Source organism: Stegodyphus dumicola, chromosome 9, assembly GCF_044657685.1.
Source record: "Stegodyphus dumicola isolate Sdum_Otavi_A_Nest chromosome 9, ASM4465768v1".
Lineage (NCBI taxonomy): Eukaryota > Metazoa > Arthropoda > Arachnida > Araneae > Eresidae > Stegodyphus > Stegodyphus dumicola.
The window spans coordinates 12,328,575-12,352,827 of NC_140776.1; the positions used below are offsets into that span (position 1 = coordinate 12,328,575).

A 24,253-nucleotide genomic window follows, 5' to 3' on the forward strand; every position below is an offset into this window, starting at 1 on the left:
ACAAAATTAACCACAGACTCCAATTCCAAAAAACATTAGTAAGTATAGAATGTATTGCAAGAACATCACAGAATACTGCGAGTATGAGGATAGTTCTCCCTAGCTCCCGACATTTGGTTCACAGCAGTTCATCACATCATCTTTGGTATGGAAATCAGAATTTTGAAAAGCAATCTTTAATTCTATCCATATAAGAATGTGTAAACCAATTGCTCATAGTAAATTATACCCATTGGATAAATTTAGCTCTATTGACAGACACCTTCCAGATAAGATTTTTTTCTGTGTAATGCAAATGGCATACATTTCCACACTTATTCAAATCTAGGACATAAAGTTTGTTATTAAACTAGCAATGTATTGGCCATTCAAAATAGAGTACAGTGCCCCATGTCGCCCTACACATTCAACAAAATTATACAATGAATGCACATTAATTATCTTTTAGTTTTATTTTTACTTTATCAATTCAAAATAGTACCAGTAGATTTCAGTCTAACTTAATCTCAAATATTCAAAAAAAAAAAAAAAAAAAAAAAAAAAAAAAAAGAAGTTAGTTCCGAAATATCATGCAAATTTAGAGAGTTATTAGTTCAGATACAAGTAATGGCACAAACCAGCAAAATTATGCATTAGTAGCAATGTAACAAAACTATTTAGCTGTAAACAAATTATTTTATTGAACACTATCCAGCGGCAAAGAGGAACAATCTAAGACACTCAACCTCCAGCTGTGATGACATTAGTTTACCCTGTATTCAGGACGCCTATTCTGTGATCACTGGATCTGTCTACAACTTGAGCGAACAATATTAACTCAAAAAAACCGGTATGGACAGCCATCACAACTTATCGGAGAAAGCCATTCTGTGGTCCTCAGTTGGAGGGCAGGTGGGTCCATTTAACTTTACTGGAAGGGGACAAGGCTTCAAGGAGCTTTAGACCAATCGCAGTACAGACGAGTGACGAAATTTATAGCGCGCGCTGGCTGAAGTTCTAAGAATATTCCCCCATTATTTCACTAACTCACACGCTGCATTTGTAGTTCGAAAAAAAAAAAATTGCACAAAACAGTATTATGACCAACACGCAGTAGAATATGCTGCTGTGTTATGTGAAAGAAAATCTCGTTTTTTAATGGGGAAGTTAACGCAGGAATTTAGAGGTAAGAAATAAAGAGTGATATGGGATACCATGAAAGCAATGGTAAATAGATAAGAGTAAATGAATTAAGCTTACTTCAAATCCTTTTAGAAATAAACAATTTTAATTATTTAAATTTATAATATGATTAATTTGCATTACAATCTAATAGCAAACTAAGTTTTTTTTTTTTCTTTTTTTTCCCATGTTTACATTAAAACTGTTTTCCCGCAATTTATTTTACAGTTACTATTCGAAAAATATTTCTTTAAATAAGAAATTAGAAAGAAAATATTTCTTTCTTAATATTTCTTCCCTTTTTAATTTTCTTTTTCTACGAAAATTATTTCTTTCAGGAAAAGAAATAAAATTCATTCGCTATTACAGTATGGCCGATTGCTGCTGCATTCAATTATCACACACGCATCAAAATGCTTTATTTTAAATAATTTATTCTATAATTAACATGAAAGAAAATATTTTTTCAATATAAAATATATAACCAAAATTAAACTAATCTATCCTGTATGTGTGATTAATTCGTTTTGCAATTTTTGTCACACAATTACTAATACCTTTTTTTCAATATTACATTGCTGTTATTTTAATTTTGTATATAAGAACTGCTCAGTTTAAATATTCTTCCTTCTCAAAAGATTTTGTTCTTTGAAAATAATTAAAAGATAGTAATATTTTCACAATGGAAGTATTAAAGTAAAAATAATCAGTGTAGGTCTCCTGCAGTTCAAGTCCTTATCAAACCAGCGTTTCGACACATTTTAAATAGAAAACTAATAATAATCAATATCTCTTTTACAAAAATGAGAATGCTATGAACAGTATTTTTATTTTTATTTATTTTTTTTTTAAGTTTGCAAAGGAACAATGATTTTTTATTACTATAATAGGTTACAAAAGTACTATTCCATGAACAAACCCTCAGTCTTATAGCATTGTTACTTTACAGCATAATACAATAATAATACAGTATAATTCTGCTAACAAGCCCACCAGCCGCTGAACGCAGGTAGTTTGCTCCGAGATTCGAATCCCGCGAACGAGCTGGACGGCGTTTTCGTGGCTTTCCCCATGTGTAACGTGTATACGAGCCAGTTTCCCTTAGAAAGTCCTCACTTAGAAACCAGTTTTAAAATGTATTAAAATCACACACACACACACACATAAAAACACATTTCGCACTTAAACCATAAAATTCAATTCAACAGCAATATCATATAATTTTAAAAAAGCATATTTTTAGAATTTCCGATACATAGTCTCGCGCGCTAGAGATGAAAGTGTTTTTTGCCATTGCTCGCTTTGAAATCGTTGGGTTTCTTAATCAAAAACTCATAAATGCTTTACAAAATATGATATATGAAATGGATAATAATACAAATTTCCAGTTCCAAATTTGGGCCTCCAGATGCCTATATTAGGATGGAGGATTACGTTATTCAGAATTTCATGGCTCTAGGTACCGTTGTTTTATCACAGTGCGAGAAACATTCATACATTCTGCAGATTCCTCATTATTTAATTTCTTTAAATATAATAGAGTGCGATAATACTTGGTGGCAACGATTTGAAAAGTGAAACGCCATTTATCGTGAAACGCCACAAAATGGCAAAACGAAATTAATAGCCCCTCTGGGCTAAAACTTATTTTTAAAAGTATCACACTAGTAGTAGTACAACTACTGAAAAAAATATTATAAATCTATTTTATAGTTTTATAATTATTATTATTTTAAATTTTTATTTTAGTGTGAATTTCGCGTAATAATGAACGACATTTCTTGTGTTCACAGTATTATTCGTAAGGTATTCAACTGTTAGATTTTAAAGTAAACGTAATTCTTGTATAATGTACATAAATCGAGTAGAAGCTTATCGGATGTCTATATTTGTATTAAATGAAGAAGGTTTATGTGCTTGATAAACTTATTATCTTCTACATTTTTAAAGCGTACAATTACAATTTATATCTATAATTTCAGGAATAGTATAACCTTTCTTTCAGTAGAAATTGCATTCTTGTTTTCTGAATGTGGCTCCAAATACTCTCTCAGTTCATCCCAAATTAAAATAACTGCCAAAATTTATATTTTGGCAATCTGAAATACGCAATGAAAACATCTTTTGGCAGAGCAAAAGCATCAACATATTTTCTATAAATTCGCCATCGATTCAGAGATCTACGACGGTATTCTTCATTTAAATATGAAAAAAATCAGCGGCGAAAACACATACAAAGCCATTGTCTACTTAGTACGTCAACTGGACAACCCTGATTGACGACGCGGCAACACTTTTTCACGCGCTTTCGACAACTTCCGTACTCAGAGAATATAGGATGTTGGGCAGACCTGTTTTTTACTAGTAGCGACATCTGGCGGCCCACAACTTGCTGTCGACTCTCGTAGCGTAGAATAACCGTCCAGATGTCTCTGTAATTCGAATGTTTAATGTTTCGTTTGGTATATGTTTTATTTTCACGTATATTTTCTTTGTAACCATTCCTGCGTGCTCTGTTAATAAATACTTTTAGAGCTAGCCGGCAACAGTAAAAACATTAGCATGATTTATGAAATAAATTTCTTTAAATATTTTCACTGAAAGAAATTTAAAAAAAAGTACACAAACATTTAGCTCTCTCCAACAAAACTTTCAGTAGTTTAATATATTATAGAGGCTAATTCATTAATAACTAAATGAACCAGAATATTCTTAACAATTATAAAAAGTACAGTATTAAAAAATTCACGATAAAATAATAAATTTACATACTGTTTTTGACAATTCACTACCAGATTCCATAATGCGTAGACATAATGGAATTATTTCCGTGGACAATAGAAAATTAATGACTTCTTGTTCATCTGTCTAAATTATAAACAAAAAGTAAATAAATAAATGAACACTTTGATTTACAATTATAATAATTGTCAACCATTACAGCCATTAAATGACAAGGAAAAATATATACCACTTTAAGCAATTTTTAAAATACACCAAGAAAAATCTTTTATACATTTTTCAGTGTGCACCAATTATTTTCAGCAACAAATAGTATAAAAGGCAAATACTTATTTTCTAATTTCAGAAAACATGAATGTTATTCTATAAAAAATGTACAGGGTCCAAAAAAGGGGGGAACAGATCTATATCTCTCATTCTGCTGGGTTAAACTAACGAAATTCAACTTACGATTTTCATGTCTCAAAAGGGCAACTTAGGCTACATAGTAGACTGATATACAGCATTATTCTAACACAGGTATTTCGACACACAGACATTTCCTGAAATAACATAAGCAACTTTTTTTCCATATTTTGATCCTATGCCTCAAATTATGCCAAAGTGCTAAGTCTTATAAAAAATCCCTTATGTAATTTTTAAAAAATTAGGTCTCAAATTTTAGCTCTCCAATGTTAGTTGGATTTAGCATATATATATATACTATTTATATACATAATATATTAATCTCTCTTTTTTTTAATTAAACTTATTTGATTCATTCTTTCAGAATTCAAAATTTATGTTCAATCTAAATAAAATCTGAACTTTTTTATGATTTATTTTTTAAATAATTTTTATAAATTAAAAAAAAAATATAATAATCCATAAAAATGTTGTCATCATTTTAAAATAGATGTATTTCTAGGCATACTTGTAAAAAATTAGAATTTTTTATTCAAAATTTCTCAATAAAAATGTGAATTTATATACTGACATGTTTTCAGATTTGGCATATTTGTTTAAGTGATAATAATGCCAATACACACTTTGTTATAATCTTCAATGAATTACTACAGTTATTTTGAACCTTGAATTTCCAAATAAACTTTCACTGAGGATCATTCATGGCAAATTTCTTTTTTCCCCCTCATTTTTATTTATAATTCCTAGGCTATTTTTTAAATCTGTAAAGAATATTAATCAAAAGTTTAGAGGCCTTCCCCCTCTTTTTTTTTAACTTTTTCCTTTCATTAATTTTTAACTTCACCATTTTATATCCTGATATTTAAATTAACTTCATTTTATACACCAGAATTTATTTTGCTGATTAAAAAATTGTGCATCGTATACACATTCAATACTTCTGAGTACATCAAAAAATATGTCAAAAATATAAATAAAACATGTTATCTTCTACTCTGGAAATGTGCAACAGTAGCAAAATTGATTAGAATATAAGATTTTTATCTTTTATTCTGTATGTAGGCAGCAAATAAAAATGATTTTGAAGCTGTCTTATCACCAAAAGATAACTTGTGGCCTTTACTAGCACAATGAATTTCTCAAGCTGTTTACATTTGAAAGAGCTCATAATTACCATCATAGAGGCCCCTCCTTTAAAAAAAGAAAAGCAAAATACACTTTTATGTAAACATAAGATTTAAAAGATACACATTTTTAAAAGTCAAAGTGTGATTAGTCAAGATCTGAAATATTATCATTACACTAGGTTTGGGCGAGTTTCTGTTTTCCTTAGTTTATAAATCTGCATTTAGAAATCATACATAAATTAGGTTCGTTGGTTTTTAAATATGGCAATGCACATGGAGACTATTTGCCTGAATGAAGGAATGCCTCATGGAGAAGTCTTCTAAGGAACAGTGTCTCGTATTCACGTTGCACCAGAGAACAATCATGAAAACTATGCAGCCAGCCAGAGTTGGTTTCTGGGAAAACTACCAGCAATCTCTCAGCCATTAGTGGGACTACTTAAAGTAAGAGCCAAATTATTAAATTTGTAAATTATGTTAATTAACCAGTTATGATTTAACTCTTTATTATAATTTCTCCTTTTTGTATTCCTCCCCAGAATTCAAATTCGCTTTGTGTGTATTTAAGCTGAGGGTCTAGAGCATTTAGCTGAGAGAGCACCTGGCAATCACATTTTGCCATTAGTATTTTTAGCCAGCTCTGTTTAAAAATTATATTCCCACTCCCAAGATTATAGCATTTTTGCTAGCCAATGCTTTAAATATGCACTAGTAAAACCTCAGTATAAAAAACCAAAGTATTTTATCCTCCTTTTACAATATGAAAAAATTTTACAAACAAGTCAAGTACTGCAATTAGTTGGAACTACACTAGAAATATGCAAATCAGACTATTATAAGAATCTATTCCAACTTTTATATTTATTATTATTATTTAATACAAGTTCATCACTCCAAGCAGCTTGTGAAGCATATGAAGAATGGCTGAAAATGTAGATTTTTATAACACACAAGAGTCTCAAGAGCACCAGAGAAGGTTTCATTAGTAAAACTTTTCCGAATTAATCATGAACTAGCATCCACTGCTTTATGACAGTGCTGAGCACAAAAGATTTCAAGAGCTAGAAAAAGTTTTTTAATATCAACAGGACTAATAAAGCTTGTCAAGCATTTTGAAGAAAATAATTTGCTGAAGGATCATGCAAGAAACAAACCATGTTTAAAGGAATCACATTTGACTCTTGTCGCATCTGAAACTACAGGGACCAACTGAACTCATAAAGATGATTAGATAACCATGGTATGCAAAGTTCTTCACAGAATTTTGGATCTATATACATATAGACTGTAGCTTCGCCATAACTCATCATACCAGCAAATAACATGCAAGGGATAACAACTGCCACATGGGCTTTCTTCGGAAAAGAGACACAAATACCTTTAAAAAACAACTACAGTCAAAAGTCGTTAATTTGGACACTCTGGAATGATCTATAATCCGGACCTCAAAGCTAAAAACTTTCTGCGCATGCGCCGCATTGACACATGCGCATAGGCGTTTATGCGTGCGCGTAAGACCTTTATGACTGCGCATATGTGTGTGCACAAGTGCAAAATACGTTTCCGCGTGCGCGTTTAATGTATAACGGACGGTATAAGCTAAAATTATCTAATTATCTATTTCAGTTAATGTTGATGATTGCGTTGTTCCTTGATCTTCGAATTGGATCCCGCTTATTATTTTTTGCAGACTGTAAGAGCAATTTTATAAAAGTAAACTTTCGATTATGTCGAGTAGAATTTCCGATGCTGGAGCTCCCAAAAGATATACAAAACGAAAGTATGTTTCGACGTCCGTCAAACAAAAAGTGGAATTGCTGCAAAAAATGGATAAAGACATGAAGAAGGTGACAGAGAGGTTAGTGAAAACGAAAAGATTTCGATTGACAAATTAGTCGGTATTCTCGACACAGTAATTATAGGACTTGAACAGTGGAACTTTGTAACTAAACAAGAAATTATGTCTGTTTATAGAATTAAAGAGAAAGTATTATCACATAAAACGAAGCAACTTAAACAACTTACATTGAAAGAAATGTTTAATAAAGTAAACAAATAAATATTAAGCTTTTTTTTGTAAATTTTGATACCCTTTAGATCATAATTGTTCTTTATTTCATAAATTACGGTTTCATATTTTTAATTTTAGAATTTCTGCATGCCATCTTACGAGATTTAAACTGATGATCTATAATACGGAAAAATCGATAATCCGTAATTGCCGAAGTCCCGACGAGTCTGGATTAACGACTTTTGACTGTATACAGAGACATTAGTACCTACAATTGCCACATCTGTGTTATGTCTCATTCCCATGAGCACGCACAGAAACTACTCCATTCTCCAAAGGTGACTCTTCCTTTCAACTGCAGTACCAAGACTAGACAATTTGAATTAGATAATTTAATGGAAATGTATATGCTGTCTGTATGAACGTGACAACTGAGCAAAGGTGGATAATTTGATGGAAACATATACATGTTGTCTGTGTTGAATGTAACAACTGAGCATGTTGAATGTGACAACTGAGCAAAGGTGTACCTATGCTCAGTTGTCACATTCATTTATCTTTAGAAAATAATTTGCTGGCAAAATTAGTATTTCCTAACATACTTATAATGTATATAGATGTAATAATTACAATTAAACATTAGTTTACATGCTACATTTTATGGGTTGTAGCATGCTTTGGAATCTTTAAACTGGATAAAAGCTTTAAAATTTTCAATAACTTCCAGATTTATTAACTTTCTTAAAATAGTCCAGAAAACAATCTTGATGCACATTTGTTGCCTTGTAATACAAACACGATCATCATTTTTTTAAAGCACATTTTCTTGTTACAGCTAAATGATTTAAAAATTTTCAAAAAAATTCAAATGGAAACATTAATGCATGTCAAATGTAATGTTTTAATTATCAACATGTAAATTCAAATGATTTTTACGAACTAAGTCTGGTCATAAAAAATTTTATTTCTTTCCATTTTTCAATATGAAGATTATTGATTACTATTAAATTTCCCTTAAAATCTACAGCAGTATATTTTGGCTTTAGTACATAACTTCCATCACTGTTGTAATAAATTCAAATATAAATTCCTTCTCATTATTTATGATAATAGCTTCATTAATAAATAAATCATGTAGGTAGTTTCACACAGTATATAAATATCTAGAACAAATATTGCACAATTTGTTTTTCAGGAAGTTAGCTAAGTGACAAACTTTGAAAATAACTTACTTTTACCAAAGCACCAATTACTCCTAGACTTGTGAGACGAAGATATTCGAATGGCCTTGTTTTACTTACAGTATGCAAAAATGGGTATAAATAAAGAGGTGTGTTTGCTGCAAGAGACAGATTAAAAGCAATGAAGTTATTCTGGATAACTTAATGTCTTTTAAAAAAAGCAAGTATTTCTGTATAATAATAGATATTTATGGCATGCAAAGGAAACATTCAATAAAATATACAAATATATTTATTTAAACTAAAAACATGTTAGGTAATTCAGTAGGAAACCTTAAAAGTTGTATTAAAAATCATACTTATGGCCAATATCATTATAATATCAGATATGAAAGACCTTTAACTACTAACAGAATGACATTATCACTTGCAACATGCATAAGACCATGGAAAACAATTCTATGAGATAGTGGTGCCCTTTCAAAGTGCGCCGAACAAGAACAGTAAAGCGTTCTGAGATTTTTATTCCGTGAAGGAATGAAACCAAAACAAGTATATGAGTGATCTGAGAAGACGAAGACCAGTTTCACTTATACTCTTTACCTTTATCCAATAGCAATGGAAGATAATGTAATTTGGAAAAAGTGATAAAAGAAAACTGACTTATCACAAACAAGGAGGTATCTTCCTGAAAAGATATTAACCTTTTGAAGACGGGATGGCCATTATAGTGGTCATAGAGTGCTCTGTTTGAAATGACGGGGTTGTCCACTTTAGTGGCCATGTCTTTTTCCCCCCATTTTCCAGGCTGAAAGAGTGGGGTGAAATGTCAAATTTGACATCCCTGGGGTTTTAACCACTTATCTCTTTCAAAGGTCTTTGTGTTAAAAATCTGGTTTTTCCCAATTTTTCCCTTTTAGTTCTTGTTGCTACATAGCTACAGAATTTGCGATAACTGTATTTGTAAATTGAGAACAGAGCCTTGCGTTGCTTTAGAATATTGCATATTTTTGTAACTTTTTTAGGAATTGACATTTTTCTAGCAATATGCTGAAAAGAAAAAGAGGTCTGACTAAAGAAGAAATACAAAAACTTCTTCAAAAGCTTGATGATGAAATATATACACATACATATATATGTATGTTTAATTATTATGTTATTTTAAAAAGTACTTCCGTATCAGTGTCTCGATTTCACGATCGGTCAAATAATTTTGTGTGCACATGTACACGTCTATATATACGTTATTCCCATTTAAGGGTACGCATGCTTTCCGCTTTATATGCATATCTGCACTTATATCAGTGCAGACATACACACTACACACTACATGGATATGTAGGTATACATTTCCATAAACAAATATAAACTCCCATGTACTTGTATACATGTACACGCACTTTTTCTTACATTCTTATCAATTCATTCTTAACAGTTCTGTCTGTCTTTATTTCCATATATATCTGTTTATGCTGAAGTGACCTTCACACATGGAAGTTTACTGTGATGGTACTATTATTCAGACAAATCACAAGAACATAAACCTAAATTTTGTGTCAAAGAAACAACAGTAGTTTTACAATTTCAGTCTGAAACCTGGAAATCCTAAATACACTAAAACTAGTCAATCAGTTTGAAAGGTCATCTCTAGCCATTAGATTCCAGATGTACTGTTATTTTAAAAAGTACTTCCGTATCAGTGTCTCGATTTCACGATAGGTCAAATCATTTTGAAGTAAGATTTTCAGAATGGATTAGAGTAGCATTTGTGAAATTTCACTCTCCGTTGAGCTCCGAGAATACAAACATGATGTAAAAGTTCTCAAATAATGTACAAATCATGTTCTAAGACAAACACATGTTCTCCATCTGAATTTCTAAACCTTGACCTTTTAAGTTATCGAATGCCTTTGTCATTCATTTCAATAAAAAAGAGAAAAACAGTTAATCCAACTGTGTCAGTATAGATTTTGCATGACCTGACAGAGAAGATTTTTTGAGTAACTGCAAGTAAAGATACTTGCTAATATATCGTAGAATTTAAATTCCATCATATAAAATATGCCGTCATGGTTGATGTCAAAACTGCTACAAAGACAGTCTGGAGTTGAAACGAACTGGTTTAAACAATAGAGGAAATAGAGAAATTCACATGGGACGACGATTTCAAACAGGAGAGAATTTTGCTGACCGAGCACCTGAAATTATCTGGAAATTTCTCTTAATGTGCTAAATTATGTAGCATAATATAGAATAACATAATACAGTACTGAAGACAACAACTAATTATCTTGTAAGTTTTGTCCCACAGTTTTTGCAGACACTATGCATAACAAACAATTTTCCCTTCAATTTGAAAAAAAAAACTTTGCACTAAGAACTAAATTTTGATACCCGTATGAACACATTTCCTTAGTCAGGTTGGAAATTTAGTTTTAGACAAATGGGAAAAAAAAAAAAAAAAAAAAAAAGAGACAAATGGAATTTACGTTTTGAATTATGGGGAACTGTAATACTAAATAATTTGACATTTTTAATGACTTGAATTCATTCTATTATTAATACTTGAAATATATCACTTACTATTTTTCAATAAACAGTATAAAACGATACATGATTAAATAATCTTTTTTTTTTCCAAATTTTTAAAACTAAAATATTCTAAAAAACAGTTTTTGAGCATCTGTTTTATTATGCATTAATTTTGGAAAAGAACTGAATTTTAATTAGTAGCACTTATGTAGTTGGACATTGCAGTACTAACAGTCTACAATAAAATAAAATTCTTTTTAATTAAACAAGTTTTATTCTAATTTGCTGAAAGTTTCCTCCTTAAATAGTATGTTATCAAGCAGATTTTGAACAATCATGTAAAATTAAAATTTCATTACATCTATAGAGCATAATTTTAACAGTTCCACTGAACTTTAATTTTTAATCATTTCTATAGCTTTAAGTGTTTATTTTTGAATGATTCCCTGTATGGAAGAAAGTTTAAAGATATAGCTATATTTGATAATATATACCAAAACAAATTTGAAATTATAAGGACATTTAATAGTTAAAAAAAAACTGAGATGAAGACTGGTTAAATTTTAAATTGTCCAAGGAAATAAACAAATAGGTAAAATATTTTTTGAAATAACATTAATATAAAGATATGATAGAAATAATTACTGTAAGCACTTACTAAAGACACATAGTTTTGCAGTGTAATTCAAAATTCAAACCTAAATTTTATAAAAGTGAAAGTAATGTCCTATAATATAAAGAATGGCATTTTCTTCAATGGAGGGTTAAACATTTCCCAGTAGTCTCAATCCGGAACAACTGTAATATGAAATTTTTCCTCAGTGACGAAAAGCATCTTGAAGTCTGGTCACTAATCCCTACACTTCCCTTCCTTTTGTGACATAGATGCACCCCTCTGAGAATCCATTAAACTACATACAAGAATCTTTGTTGTAAATAGGAGGTGATTTCTTAAAGGGGGGAAAGCATTCAGTTCAAGATTCCCCATCCTTTCAAGACTTTTGCTGCTACCCCCTCAAAAGGTTAATATTGTCTCAACACTCATTTCACTTAAAATGAGCTGAAGTTCCATAGAGTGAAAGCAAGGGCTTAAAACGGCAGATGAAAAAATATGAGTGCTTGTTAAAAGCTTCTCTATCAGTATGAGGCTAAAGATAAAACACTTCTATAACCCAATGTCACTGTATATGAAAACTGAATACAATTCCAAGTTGAATGAAGTTCCAGCAAGATAAAGTTCCGTCAGTGCTGTACACATTCTTCAAAAAGAATTAATTTCTCATATCTACATAGTTGTCAGACACTATTACAAAATTATTGAACTATAATGGGAAATATGTTGAGCAGTGATATTGCAATTATTTTAGCGTTTGCAATAAATAATCCAGTTCCAACTGAGTAATACATATAAAGTTTGCTTAATATTTTTGACTTTCACTAAAAAAATAAACTTTTATAGACAAGATTACCTTGCAGAAAAGCTGTGCGAGTTTCAGGATGGGATGCTACACACTGCAGTAGAGCAAGTGCATTGCAAACTCGATTGGATTGATGGGCCTAAAATATATTAAACACTAAACAATGATCGTATTATTAACACAAAAAATATTCAGATAATTTTATTGATAAATTTCACTACTTTATAAAAAAATTCTGATATGGACACTACAAAACTTCCTTGTAGGGCTATTAAATTATACACATTTTTTACTGCACTTTATTTAAACTAATCTCCTCAAATTATTCTAACTTAATTCACCAATCTCTCAAGCAAATTAAAAATGACATTACAAATTGAAAATTTTGAAATTAAATATCCCAGTTAATTTTTGGCATATAGGAGTCAAACTTCTTGTATTTTTATTTTTAATAATGAGTATAAAATTTTCTCAAATATAAGTATCGGAAGCAAGAGTCTGTTTAAAAGTTGGATTTCATTGTTTGTCCAAAATCAATTTTAAAATAGAATTTGACATTTCCAAAGCATGAATATTTTCATCATTTAAATCACTTCCATAATTAGAAGCACATGACTGTAATGAAGTTGGGGAGATTTTTAGTGAAATAATGAATTACTGGGGAGAGATTTTTGTAATCAAGACATATTCTGCATAGTACACAATATTCAAGATAGATATGTTTCAACCCCAAATATACAAATTTTTATTTCCCCCCCCCCCAAAAAAAAATCTTGAAATAAAATGTGAAGTCACTGTTATGAGTGACTAGATCAAACTTCAGCAATGTCACAGCCAATTGAGCCCTAGGCTTTTTGTTTCTTTACCAAAGAGTAAGTTAACATGTCCTTGTATAAACCTTGTTACTGAGTAATCCTCGAGAACACAATCTTAAAGAAAAAGCCCAGTTGAGCTGCAGTAAGGAAAGCTTGAGTTAATTTTTTTTTTTTTTAAATGCAAAACTGAAAAAGGTTGGTTGACTTTTAATGGCACAAAACCTTAAAGGTTATTATGTGCCAGACGAATGGTGAACAAGATCCAAAACATACAAACACACTGTATCAGATGAATTGTCGAAATGAACCTGTAATGCTGATGAAGGCATGGAGAAATGACTTTGAGAAATGCTCTCGCAACAGGCAGAGCAAGATAAAAGGAAGAAAACTTCAAATCATATGGTAAAAAGAGACGTCTTTTAAAAATTTTATGAGGTTTCTTCCAATGAGATCTGTTAACATTCATACAGTTAAAATGATATTCACATTTCTGACTAAAAGCAGGACAGCAGGTTAAAATGTGATTGACTGAAACGGGAACATCGCAAGTGCCACAAATAAACTCATTATCTCCTTTCAAGAGCTACTGATGTGTCAGTCTGCTGTGACCAATTTGCAGGCAAATCAGCAGTACATCCTCCTTTTGATTCCCTCTCCACTCCCAATACTCTAAATTGGGTTTTACCTGCTTTAATTTGTTCAGTGTCTGGCATTCCCACCGAAAGAAGGTGCAAATATTTAGTCTGTAAAATTGAAAATGTTGGAGATTGTAGATTTTGTCAGAGGTTGTTATACAATTGGAAATTTAATTGGAATTAATTTCACAAAATTAAATAAATTAATTTTAAAAAATAATTTTTTTAATTATAAATTTTTAAATTATTTATTTTTAAAAAAATTTTAAGTTATGAATGAAAAGAAATTTAAAATCTAATTTTTTAATTAACCCCTTCGCGTTGACTGTCACGTCTACGTGCCAGCAATGAACACACTCACCTCCCGGACGACACGCGGGCGTGACAGAGAATTTTCTCGTTCACTACCGACTGTTACGTATTTGTGCCAGTGTCCTACAACGTTTGAAAAACTATAATTTCTGCCACAAGATGGCTCTGTATGTTCCATACGGTTTCAGATACATGTACATTAGACCTTCTACTCGAAATGAGAGAAGCATGACTCACATACATTTGTTTTTGATTATATAAACAAACAGGGGAATAAATGTTTCCGAATGGCATGATTTATGACGTCTCTTTAAATCGCAATTCATTCGCACGTGGTAGTTGTTTACTGTAAAAAGAGAAGTTTTATTTACGCTAAAGCGTTGGGTATTTCGGTTTGCAGTTCAGTTTTTAGAAAATAATTAGATCTTGTTAGACGTGAATTCTTTCTGCTTTTACCGTTGCAATGTCGAAGCATCGAAAATGTTTAACAGAGCATGAAATAGCAGAAATGATGCAAAATATTTCAGATATTGATTCTGAAAGATTAACTGAAAGACATTTTCCAAAACTTTGTTCAGAAGAGACTGATAAGAAAATGAGACGACGATGCTTCGTTTGTTCACATTCCCGGAAAAATCCTCCAAAACGGCAAATGAGTTATTACAAGTGCAAGGAATGTAACGTAGGACTGTGTGTAGATCCCTGTTTTCAAATTTTTCATACGAAAAGAGAATTTTAAGTAATATATTTAGTTTTCAGATGTATAATGTTACAAGTCATAAAATGGCGAGTAATGAAAATAAAATGTGTAAAATATGCATTTAAACAAGAAATAAGGTAATTAAAGTATATAGTATAAAAATATCTATAAAGCATAAGCCATTTAAATACTCTATAGAGCATTATTAAACAATGTGTTGATACTTCGGAAATTTCATGGATTTAGGCTTAGTAGCAAAAAAGCCCCCAGCTTTGGAGAGACGCTCGCGTAAGACACTGCCGGCTTCCGAGATAAGCGCGCGTTTGCGCTACCTGGCGCGAAGGGGTTAAAAGAAAAATTAATTAAGTCTAAATTTATTTTTCTTTTAATTAAAAAATCAGAAATTTTACTTAAATTACTTTAAGTACTGCACATTTTTGCACTTAACACTTAAATTACTTTAAGTACTTAAGTGTTCCTAAAAAGAAACTTTCAGTAATATGGGTAATGAAAATTTTTAAAAGGAAAAAGTTAGTAAAATTTCCTGTGGAAAGAAGTTGTCCCTCTTTCATGATCCAACTTTGATTTATCAATTATCTCTTGATTACTTGATTAATTTCACAGCATACTGTGCAATTTCAATAATATGCATCATCGTAATTTTAAATTTCTCTGTTTTGTTAATGCATATATATATGTAATATTAGCATAATTTTGGAGTAATAAAAGCACAAATTTGAAAGCACCGAGATGTAGATGCGTAGAAATGCTGATTGCGAATATACTTGATGCTCAGAGTGTCTATCCATTTTAATGAAGAATAAACAGTCAAGCCGAATTACATTCCATATTTATTTTATTTCATAATGATGGCCACAATTCACTTGGCACTCCAATTGCGCCTATTTCGAGAACAATTTTGATACTATAGTGACAGAAGCGAATATCAACGATTGCAGCAAAGCATCTTAACAGGAAGGAAGCATAAGCCAGAAGAGAGAAAATGTAGCAGTAGTAATGCAAAGGAAGAAGGAAGGGAGGCAAAAGTTTCAATTTTAAGTTTTAGCTTACAATTTGGAGATTTATCAAGAGGCATCTGCATTAAGCTTTACGTAAGTTGCATGATTAATTTGAATGACACAGTTTAGACTTACAGTACTGTTTTTAGGACAGAGAGAAGTTCCCAAATGAAATTAAAAATAAAAGAGGTTATAGTAAATTAAATTTAGAAGTCTGCTTAGCTCACACATATTACACGCTAATAACCTCAATGGAACTATAACTCAAGCAGCCAATAGTAATTTTACGGTAATATTAACTATCCAATCGAAATGCATTAAGAACCAATACTAATTCAGCCTGAATCATGATTTCACCCTGCACATAACACAATTGCTTTCTACGCTTTGGTTTAGCTGGACTGCAGTCTGTGCATTCCTTTTTTCTTACTGCAAAATTATCTTAAATGCAAGCTTTTTGGAATAGGCACAATTAATGTGCCTACTTATTGTGGCTGCAACATATTTGCTGAAATAAAAAATGGATATTTAATCTGCTTTCACCTCCAATTTCCTCTTCATTATGAATCAACACTTCTACGCCATCAAAATTCCTGCTGGTCAGTTACTTCTGACTTTGTTTTTATTACATATATAAGCAATAAAATATAATCCTAACTACCAGTTTTTTTTTAATATAAGTATATATCATAGTAGCATGAAGTAGCTTTTTTTTAAGTTGTAACACGTCTTGGATTATCGTCAGAAGTAAAGAATGTCAGACCTCAAAGTGTTGTTTCAAAGAGTTCAAAGAAGCCAAATTACAAAAAGTTTCAAAGAGGCCAAATTGTAGGAGCCCAACTAACTGAAGCAAGTGTGACTGAAACACTGAGCTATTAGGCGTTTCTAGAGGTATACATACAGCATGGCAAGACAAGTTCGGCAAAGCGAAATCATGGATGGAAGAAGCTGAGTGAATATGACAGACACTTGACATTAATTCAATAGAGCATTTGTGGTCCCACCTGGAAAACCAAATTCGTGCTGCGACGCTACCCCCCTCGCAATGTGCAGGAATGGCAGGACCAGTTGGTGAGTGCTTAGTACCAGATACCTCAGACTACATATCAGCACCAAAGCCACGTCAGGTTCTAGCAGATTTAAGGGCTAACGGTGGTCGGTCCTTCATGTTAACAGGGTGGTCATAATGAAATGGCTCGTCAGTGTATATGCACATTCACACACACACATTTCTGAATCCTATCCCATCAACAGAACAATACCATTTTTGTCATATGTGTATTGTTCTAATGGCATTTATGGCTTTTCAATACACCAATTAATTTGCACATGAAAAAGGTGGGTGTTGTAAGTTGAAAATTTTCAAATTTGTTCATCATAACCATAACTGAGAGTTCTATTTTAGATTTTCACAATATTAAGTGCATACCTTCCAATAGTAATATCCGAAATGTCATTTTGATTGAGTGAATTGTTCACATGAGATTCATATATTTGAGAAGTTTTTTTTTATGATCTCCCTGTATATATACACATATAATGTCAAAATTTATTAAAAATGTTCAAATAAGACTAGTTAGACTAAATACAACTTCTCTTTACTTTACACTGAAAATGAAAATGAAAATAAAATATTGATATATTATAAAATTGAAATAAGTTAAAAAATTAGCCCCTTCACATTTTCCCTCTGGCTATTTTTCTCTTCCACTGTGAAAGAAACTTGCCAACCCAGCATTTTGTTACACAGATCAAATAAAGGTTATTTGCTTTTGTGGTCCATGTTGTAACTAATCTACAACATGGGATAAAATTGTCCACATAAATTTGCTATAAAACATGTCTGGCAGGTTCCCCCCCCCAATCAAACAATTTTTAAATCTAGAGAAATAATTCTGTTTTTACATCTTCTGGTGAACAGCTTTTATGTAGGATTACAGTAGAAGCACATTTTTGCAGTTTCATATTTTTCTGTTTGAAGCAAAATTAAATCAATTTATTTTACATAGAATCAAATGCATACGTAAACTAACTAATTTAATCAATATTTTAATGGGACAACATATGTACTCAATAGCAATAAAACTTTAAGCAATGTGATTTGAAAAAATAAATTAGAAATAATAGAACAGCTTTGAAGAAATTACACAAATTTAAATATGTAAAAAATTTAATAATTTATTACTCACAGTCAGAGTAGGTGGATTTATAGCAGGATAAATATTTATTATTTCTTGAAGTAAAGCAGTTATTGTTCCAAAGGAATGCCATAGCATTGGTGCTAATTCTGGAACAGCTTCTCTTTTCTTACTGAAAAGGAAAAATGGTAAAACGTTTAGGCTAACTCTACATTATTCACTAAACTAAACACATATATGTTGTAAAAATTGGAAAACATAATTAATATACTCTAAAATAAAACTTCAATAGGCACAGGCAGTAAAATTTTTTAGGATAGCAAAACTTTTTAAGCTTATTAAGATTACAATAAAGCACCCAAGTTTTATCCTTGCAGTGCAGCAGTATGGAGAATATTTTTAATTTTTACTTTTGTGAAATTTATGTGACGACGGCAGTATACAGATTCCAGTTTAGATAATTTAAAATAGTTTTCGGATGCTGTTAAGGAGTTCTATACGTCTCGCATACCAAATAAACTCAAAATTTTTAAATAAGTCGATTTTTCCTTTTTGTATTGCATAGATTACATAATATGTATTTCCATTCTTATGTTGTTTCTTTATTTGAATTAAAATGCAGTTTAATGAGATTCTATATTTTATGTTTTAATAATGCTTTACTGCGTTACATTTTGGATGCCATTTTACTGGGGAAGGCTTTGGATATAGTCCAGAATGATACCAAAAAATTGCCAATTTTCGCCGAGGGGTACTCTGAAATATATTTTTACCATATTTTTTTTTTTTTTTTTTTTTTTTTTCCATGCTAAAATATTTAACTTAAGTAGGGGAGATTTCAAAAAATTCTAAAAACATTGCACAAGAACAATGTGTACTTGGTTGGTGTATTTAATTATGGCAAAGCACACTAGGGCTATCTGCCTTCGTGGAGGACTTTCTAAGGGAAACTGGCTCATATACACGTTACACATGGGGAAAACCACGAAAACAGCCATGCAGCCAGCCCATTTGCGGGATTCGAACCTCGGACCGAACTACCAGTGTTCAGCGACTTTACCGCTCGGCTGCTGGTGAGCTCAATGTGTACTTGAGTTGTCTCTTATGTACAAGAGAATTTAAAAATTTTTCAGTATGTTTCCATCATCAGGGCTGGATTCAGAAATGCCTGTATGTATGCACAAGTATATGTATGTATGTGCACATATGTGTGTGTATAGACACATGTACATAAAGCAACGATTGTATTGCATTATTGATAGCCTTGTGAACTTTTAAAAGCAGCAGTAATAAAAGGAAAAATATCACAAAAGAGTAAAACAGTGTCATGCACATTAATATTAATGATTTAACTGCTTTACAAATTTGGCTTTTAAGTCAGTTTTTCCTCCAGTTCTCTAGTGATAATGAAGCGATTTGTAGCCTCAGTGTCATATATTCAGTATTCAAACAGAGAAAGAAATGAAGTTTATTCTCCTGATTAAAATATTACCAAGAACTAAACAATCGAGATGACTTAAAGCAAAATAAGTTTTCTAAATAACAACACAAAGAAATTTAACAGTGAAAGAATGAATATTTTATGAGCAATCAGAATCTGATAAAGCAATAAGTCAACTAAACAGAATGGAATATTCACTGAAAAGCATTAATATTTACAATAAAGGACAAATAAATTAGAAAAATCAGCTACTAACTTAAAAATAATTCGTACAAAAGCGCTAACTATCCAAATGTAAGGAAGCAGTTAACAACAGATATGAAACTATTCATTTAAAAATAGAAACTTAAATTAACTGAGAATTAATTAAAAGAAAAATTAACATTTAAACAATGGATAATTAGCAATATTTATTTAGTTATTTATTTATTTGTTGTCAAAACCAAGATATGCAATTTAAACAACCAAGAATTGACTTGCAGTCCGCAACTTACGAAACCATTTGTGATGACACTAAAGGTCATGTAAACATGTATAACTATGATGTCACCAAATCATGTAAGCTCAGGCTTCATGTACTAATTTTTACGACTTTTCAATTCTACTATTTCAGTCGAAAAACTTCTGACATCACTGTGCCAAAGGCATTTAAAAGTATCTCCGGAAAAGATTTATTTCATAGTTCACTGTTTCATACACAACCAAGGTTTCCAGAGGGGAGGATGTTGGGCATGACCAAGTAACTTCTATTCCCACCACCACCACCATTCCTGTTAAGATGGCTTTCGATTAAACAGGGTTTTACGGTAATTTTTTATGTATGGTGACATAGCAAAATATAACAACATATCAAGATTCAAATTATTTATGATTATATACAATAATATAAAGCCTAATAGTTAACTGGTTAGAGTAGACTGAAAGTACCCCTTGTATTATCGCGAAGTTGTTGTTTCATTTATGCCAAGTTTGTACAATTCTCTGATGTTTTTTTAAGTGAAAATAGGTCGACATGTACATGGATAAAGTCAATGCCTAGTTTGTGCAATTCTGTGTTTTTTTTTTTAAGTAAAAATAGGTCAATGTATACATGGATACCAAATTTGTGCAATTCTTCGACTTTTTATTTTGTCTTTGTGTAGCGGCAATTTAAATCGCCAATTTTTACCAAGGGGTACCAGTAAATATACTTTTAGGTAGTCAATTTTAACTTAAGTTATGTGATTAATTTTCTTGCAGAAATCTTTGAAAAATCGAAGAGTCACAGTATAAAACCAGCAGTTGGCAGACGATTCGAAAAATCAGATGACCAGGGCTTAGTTCAGGTAGCTATACTGTTCATGCTATTGAAGTTAACTTCAATTAGAAATCAATCAATAAAAAATTCAGTAAGAATCTAAAATTGAAAACAGCCTCTTAGTATCCCTGTGATAATAAGCTGATTACGGTCAAGTTATTACAATCCAAAATTAGTATGCTTATCGTTCTCTAAAAGATTCTTCAGCTTCTGATTGCTAAAATTAAAACCCACTATTAAGTTCACTAATATTTTCCCAATTAATTAAAAAAAAAGCTCCTAATTTTACCCCTTCTTGAATTTAACAAAACTGCCATTTTACTTCTCTCTGCCGTTTCCATTTAAGAATTTTTCATTCAAATTGTATACTAAATAGTCTTCACTTCTTCACCAAAGAGTGAAGCAATTCTTTAAATCCAATTTAAACTTTAAAGCAGCTATCAGATACCCTAATCAGCTATGAGAAATTAATGATGCATTTTATCAAATAATGAAAACAACATTTTCGACAAAGCAACATAACATAAAATGCACAAAATTAAAGATTGCTAAATTTATCTCCTCTGATTTGGCACAATATTCTTAGAATAAACCCTCAAGCAAATAGCTTCAAGATAAAACTATGAATATTACACTTACTTTAGAATATATTAAGAGGAAATAAAAAATTGTTTTAGAACACAGATCAGATTCTAATCATAGCAATATGCTTAAAATTACCAAAAAAAAGTTAGTGCACATGTAGATGGAGAGTATGAATTTAAATCTGCAGCTAAAATCTGATGAACACAAGACAAGTCTATTTCAGTATTAACATCAAAATAAAGGAAATATCTGGACAAGTTTACAATTGTACATTTGATACATCTTTAAATGGATGGTTTTAACCAATAGAACTGCACTACAGTAATTTTAGCTTCCTATACAATTTATCAGAAACTGATACATAAAATCTACAGAAAACTAAATTGGGAGGGGGAATTCTAAAGATATGCATTTTAAAAAAGTATTTACAAAGATAATTTAAAACTAAAAATCATTTTACCATTCTGCAATTAAATACATATTATACATTATTAGATTTATATTACAGTATTAGATGTACACATATCCATAGATGTACATATGCATTCAAAAATATTCTTAATGGACAAGTCTTTTTTAACTTGCCCATCTCAATAAGAATATTATTGACTTTGTCTGATGTTGATTCACATGTCAATGTATCATTTTCCAAATTAAAATTAATTTAAACTTATTTACATATGAGTATGTCACAAGAAAGATTCTGAGACTGACATTAATAACAGTTGAAAATTATGTATGTGTTGGATTAGACATATAAGAAATAATTTTTCTTTCACTCAATTGAGGGGTAGAAAAATAAAAATTCAGATTGAAAAAAAAAAAAAAAAATGTTTTATTAAATTTTTATGCATAAATGTTTCATTTATGTTTTTCAATAAAATGCAATTTAATCGCTTAAAATATGGTTCTGTGGTTTTATTTCTTCTTCCAAATTATATTTCATCACTGACAGAAAATGAACATTGAAAAAGGATGATGAAGGGTGCTATTTTTAATTTGTAGCCAAACACCCTATCACCTGCCCTGAAATATATGATTCTCTGCAAGAGAAGGTTGACCAGTCTGCAATTTTTATTTTAGTGGAATTTATGGCTTAGATAATAAGTTGTTAATAAGACAAACTGAAAATATTTACGGAAATCGATGGATCTAAAGAACTTATGCAGAGTTATTTAAAATCATTAAATTGAGGCAAAACTCATGTTGGAATTTTATGCATTAGAACAGGCAATACAAAAGAAAAAAAAAAAAAAAAAAAAGGCAGAAATGAAAATGATAAAATATCTGAAGACAATCTCTTAGAATCCATAAATACAACATGTCGTCTTAACACTTCGTAATACATTTTACTTAAGTTTTTGAATTTTGCATGTATACATATACTTAATTTCTAAACCTTCACTGAAAGGTCAAAAGTAAAAGCTCACCTTAGTTCCAAAAGAGCATTTTCTCTAGTATCCGGACGAGCTAGTTCACTAATCCATTGATAAACCTTTTCCTGGTCTGCTTGGGATAGAGAAGTATGTTGTGGGACATTCATAAGTCGCTATTTCGAAATAAATGTACACATTAATAGAACCTACGAAAAAAAAATATCGTAGACAATGTACGGAAATAAAATGAAGCAAAACGTTAAGATGCTGTATAGAAGTATTCAGCGGGAAACACAATTACGGTACATATATTCTAACAATCGAAATGCTTACATTCACTTGTTGTCCAACTAAAGGATTCATGTTTAACTTAACAGACGATAAATCACTTCAGATAACATTTAAGAGCCACGCATTTCAATCTTCCTCACCTTATTTTCACGGGCCAAACTCACAACACCAAACGTAAAGGAAAACGAGAACCGTTGCCAGTCGTTAAGCGTTTCTTTAACAATAAAGTAAGTAAATAAATAAATAATACATAAATAAATTTACATAAAGGGACCCCTTAATAACGGAAACACCTCTGTCACTGATTAGATACAAAACTGGTAAATTATTCCTTTTGAAGGAAATGATAAGCTTAATAGAAAATAGGCAATACTGCTCCACACATCACAGATTTATTTAAATCTCTCCCAATAATTATGAATAAATTTCTTCATAATTTTTACAGATAATTACTTAGTGATATATTTATGACATGTTTTTATAGGTTTAATTTAAAGATTTTTTATTTATACCTAATGCTTTTTCGACCCTTCCAGTATTAAATATATTGCAAAATTACAGAAATACATATTGCCAAATATAACTATACATATTACTATAAGTTACTAAATTCATATTTAATGAAACTTAAATGCAGTGTGTATCAGTACAACTGTGACAAACTTTCAGGAGAGATAGAATACAGCTAAACGATGGGAAATCATAGCAAAGCATAGTCGGAAACGCTTTTCTAGCGCAGTAGTGACGAAACAAAACGCCACAAAGGAAGGACACAGACAGTGAGAAAAAATACGTTTTATTATGTACAGAAACCTACAAATAAAACCCAAAACAAACAATGATCATCAGTAAATAAGGTGTTCGAAATTACGAAGTCGCAGTGATGGACCCTCACTTCTCTGGCGGATGGAAGATATGCATTACGAATGGAAATTGCATGACGTACAGTTCCTGTATCACAGTCTGGGTCGTAATTTCGAGCACCTTCTTTGATGATGATCGTTGTCTCTTTATATTTTTTTCTTTGTTTTTTGTTGTACTTCGAATAATAAACATGTTTTCTCATC

The 24,253-nt window shown here is 30.9% G+C and overlaps 1 protein-coding gene across 3 annotated transcripts in view; it reads right to left on the reverse strand.

Moving 5' to 3' along the window:
* The window catches only part of Rcd-1 (Required for cell differentiation 1), a 43,145-nt gene extending 19,757 nt beyond the window's left edge, over positions 1-23,388 (reverse strand). For 2 of the 3 annotated variants that reach the window (XM_035370236.2, XM_035370234.2), the window contains exons 1-6: positions 23,229-23,388; positions 22,950-23,068; positions 18,248-18,368; positions 12,629-12,716; positions 8,679-8,785; positions 3,934-4,029 (exon numbers count right to left, since the gene is read on the reverse strand). In XM_035370236.2, the coding sequence (XP_035226127.1) occupies positions 3,934-4,029; positions 8,679-8,785; positions 12,629-12,716; positions 18,248-18,368; positions 22,950-23,068; positions 23,229-23,258 (561 nt within the window). In that variant the 5' untranslated portion in view covers positions 23,259-23,388. Of the gene's footprint in view, positions 1-3,933; positions 4,030-8,678; positions 8,786-12,628; positions 12,717-18,247; positions 18,369-22,949; positions 23,102-23,228 lie in introns of all 3 variants that reach the window. The other variant, XM_035370235.1, reaches the window with a different exon arrangement.
* Positions 23,389-24,253: the final 865 nt, after the last annotated feature.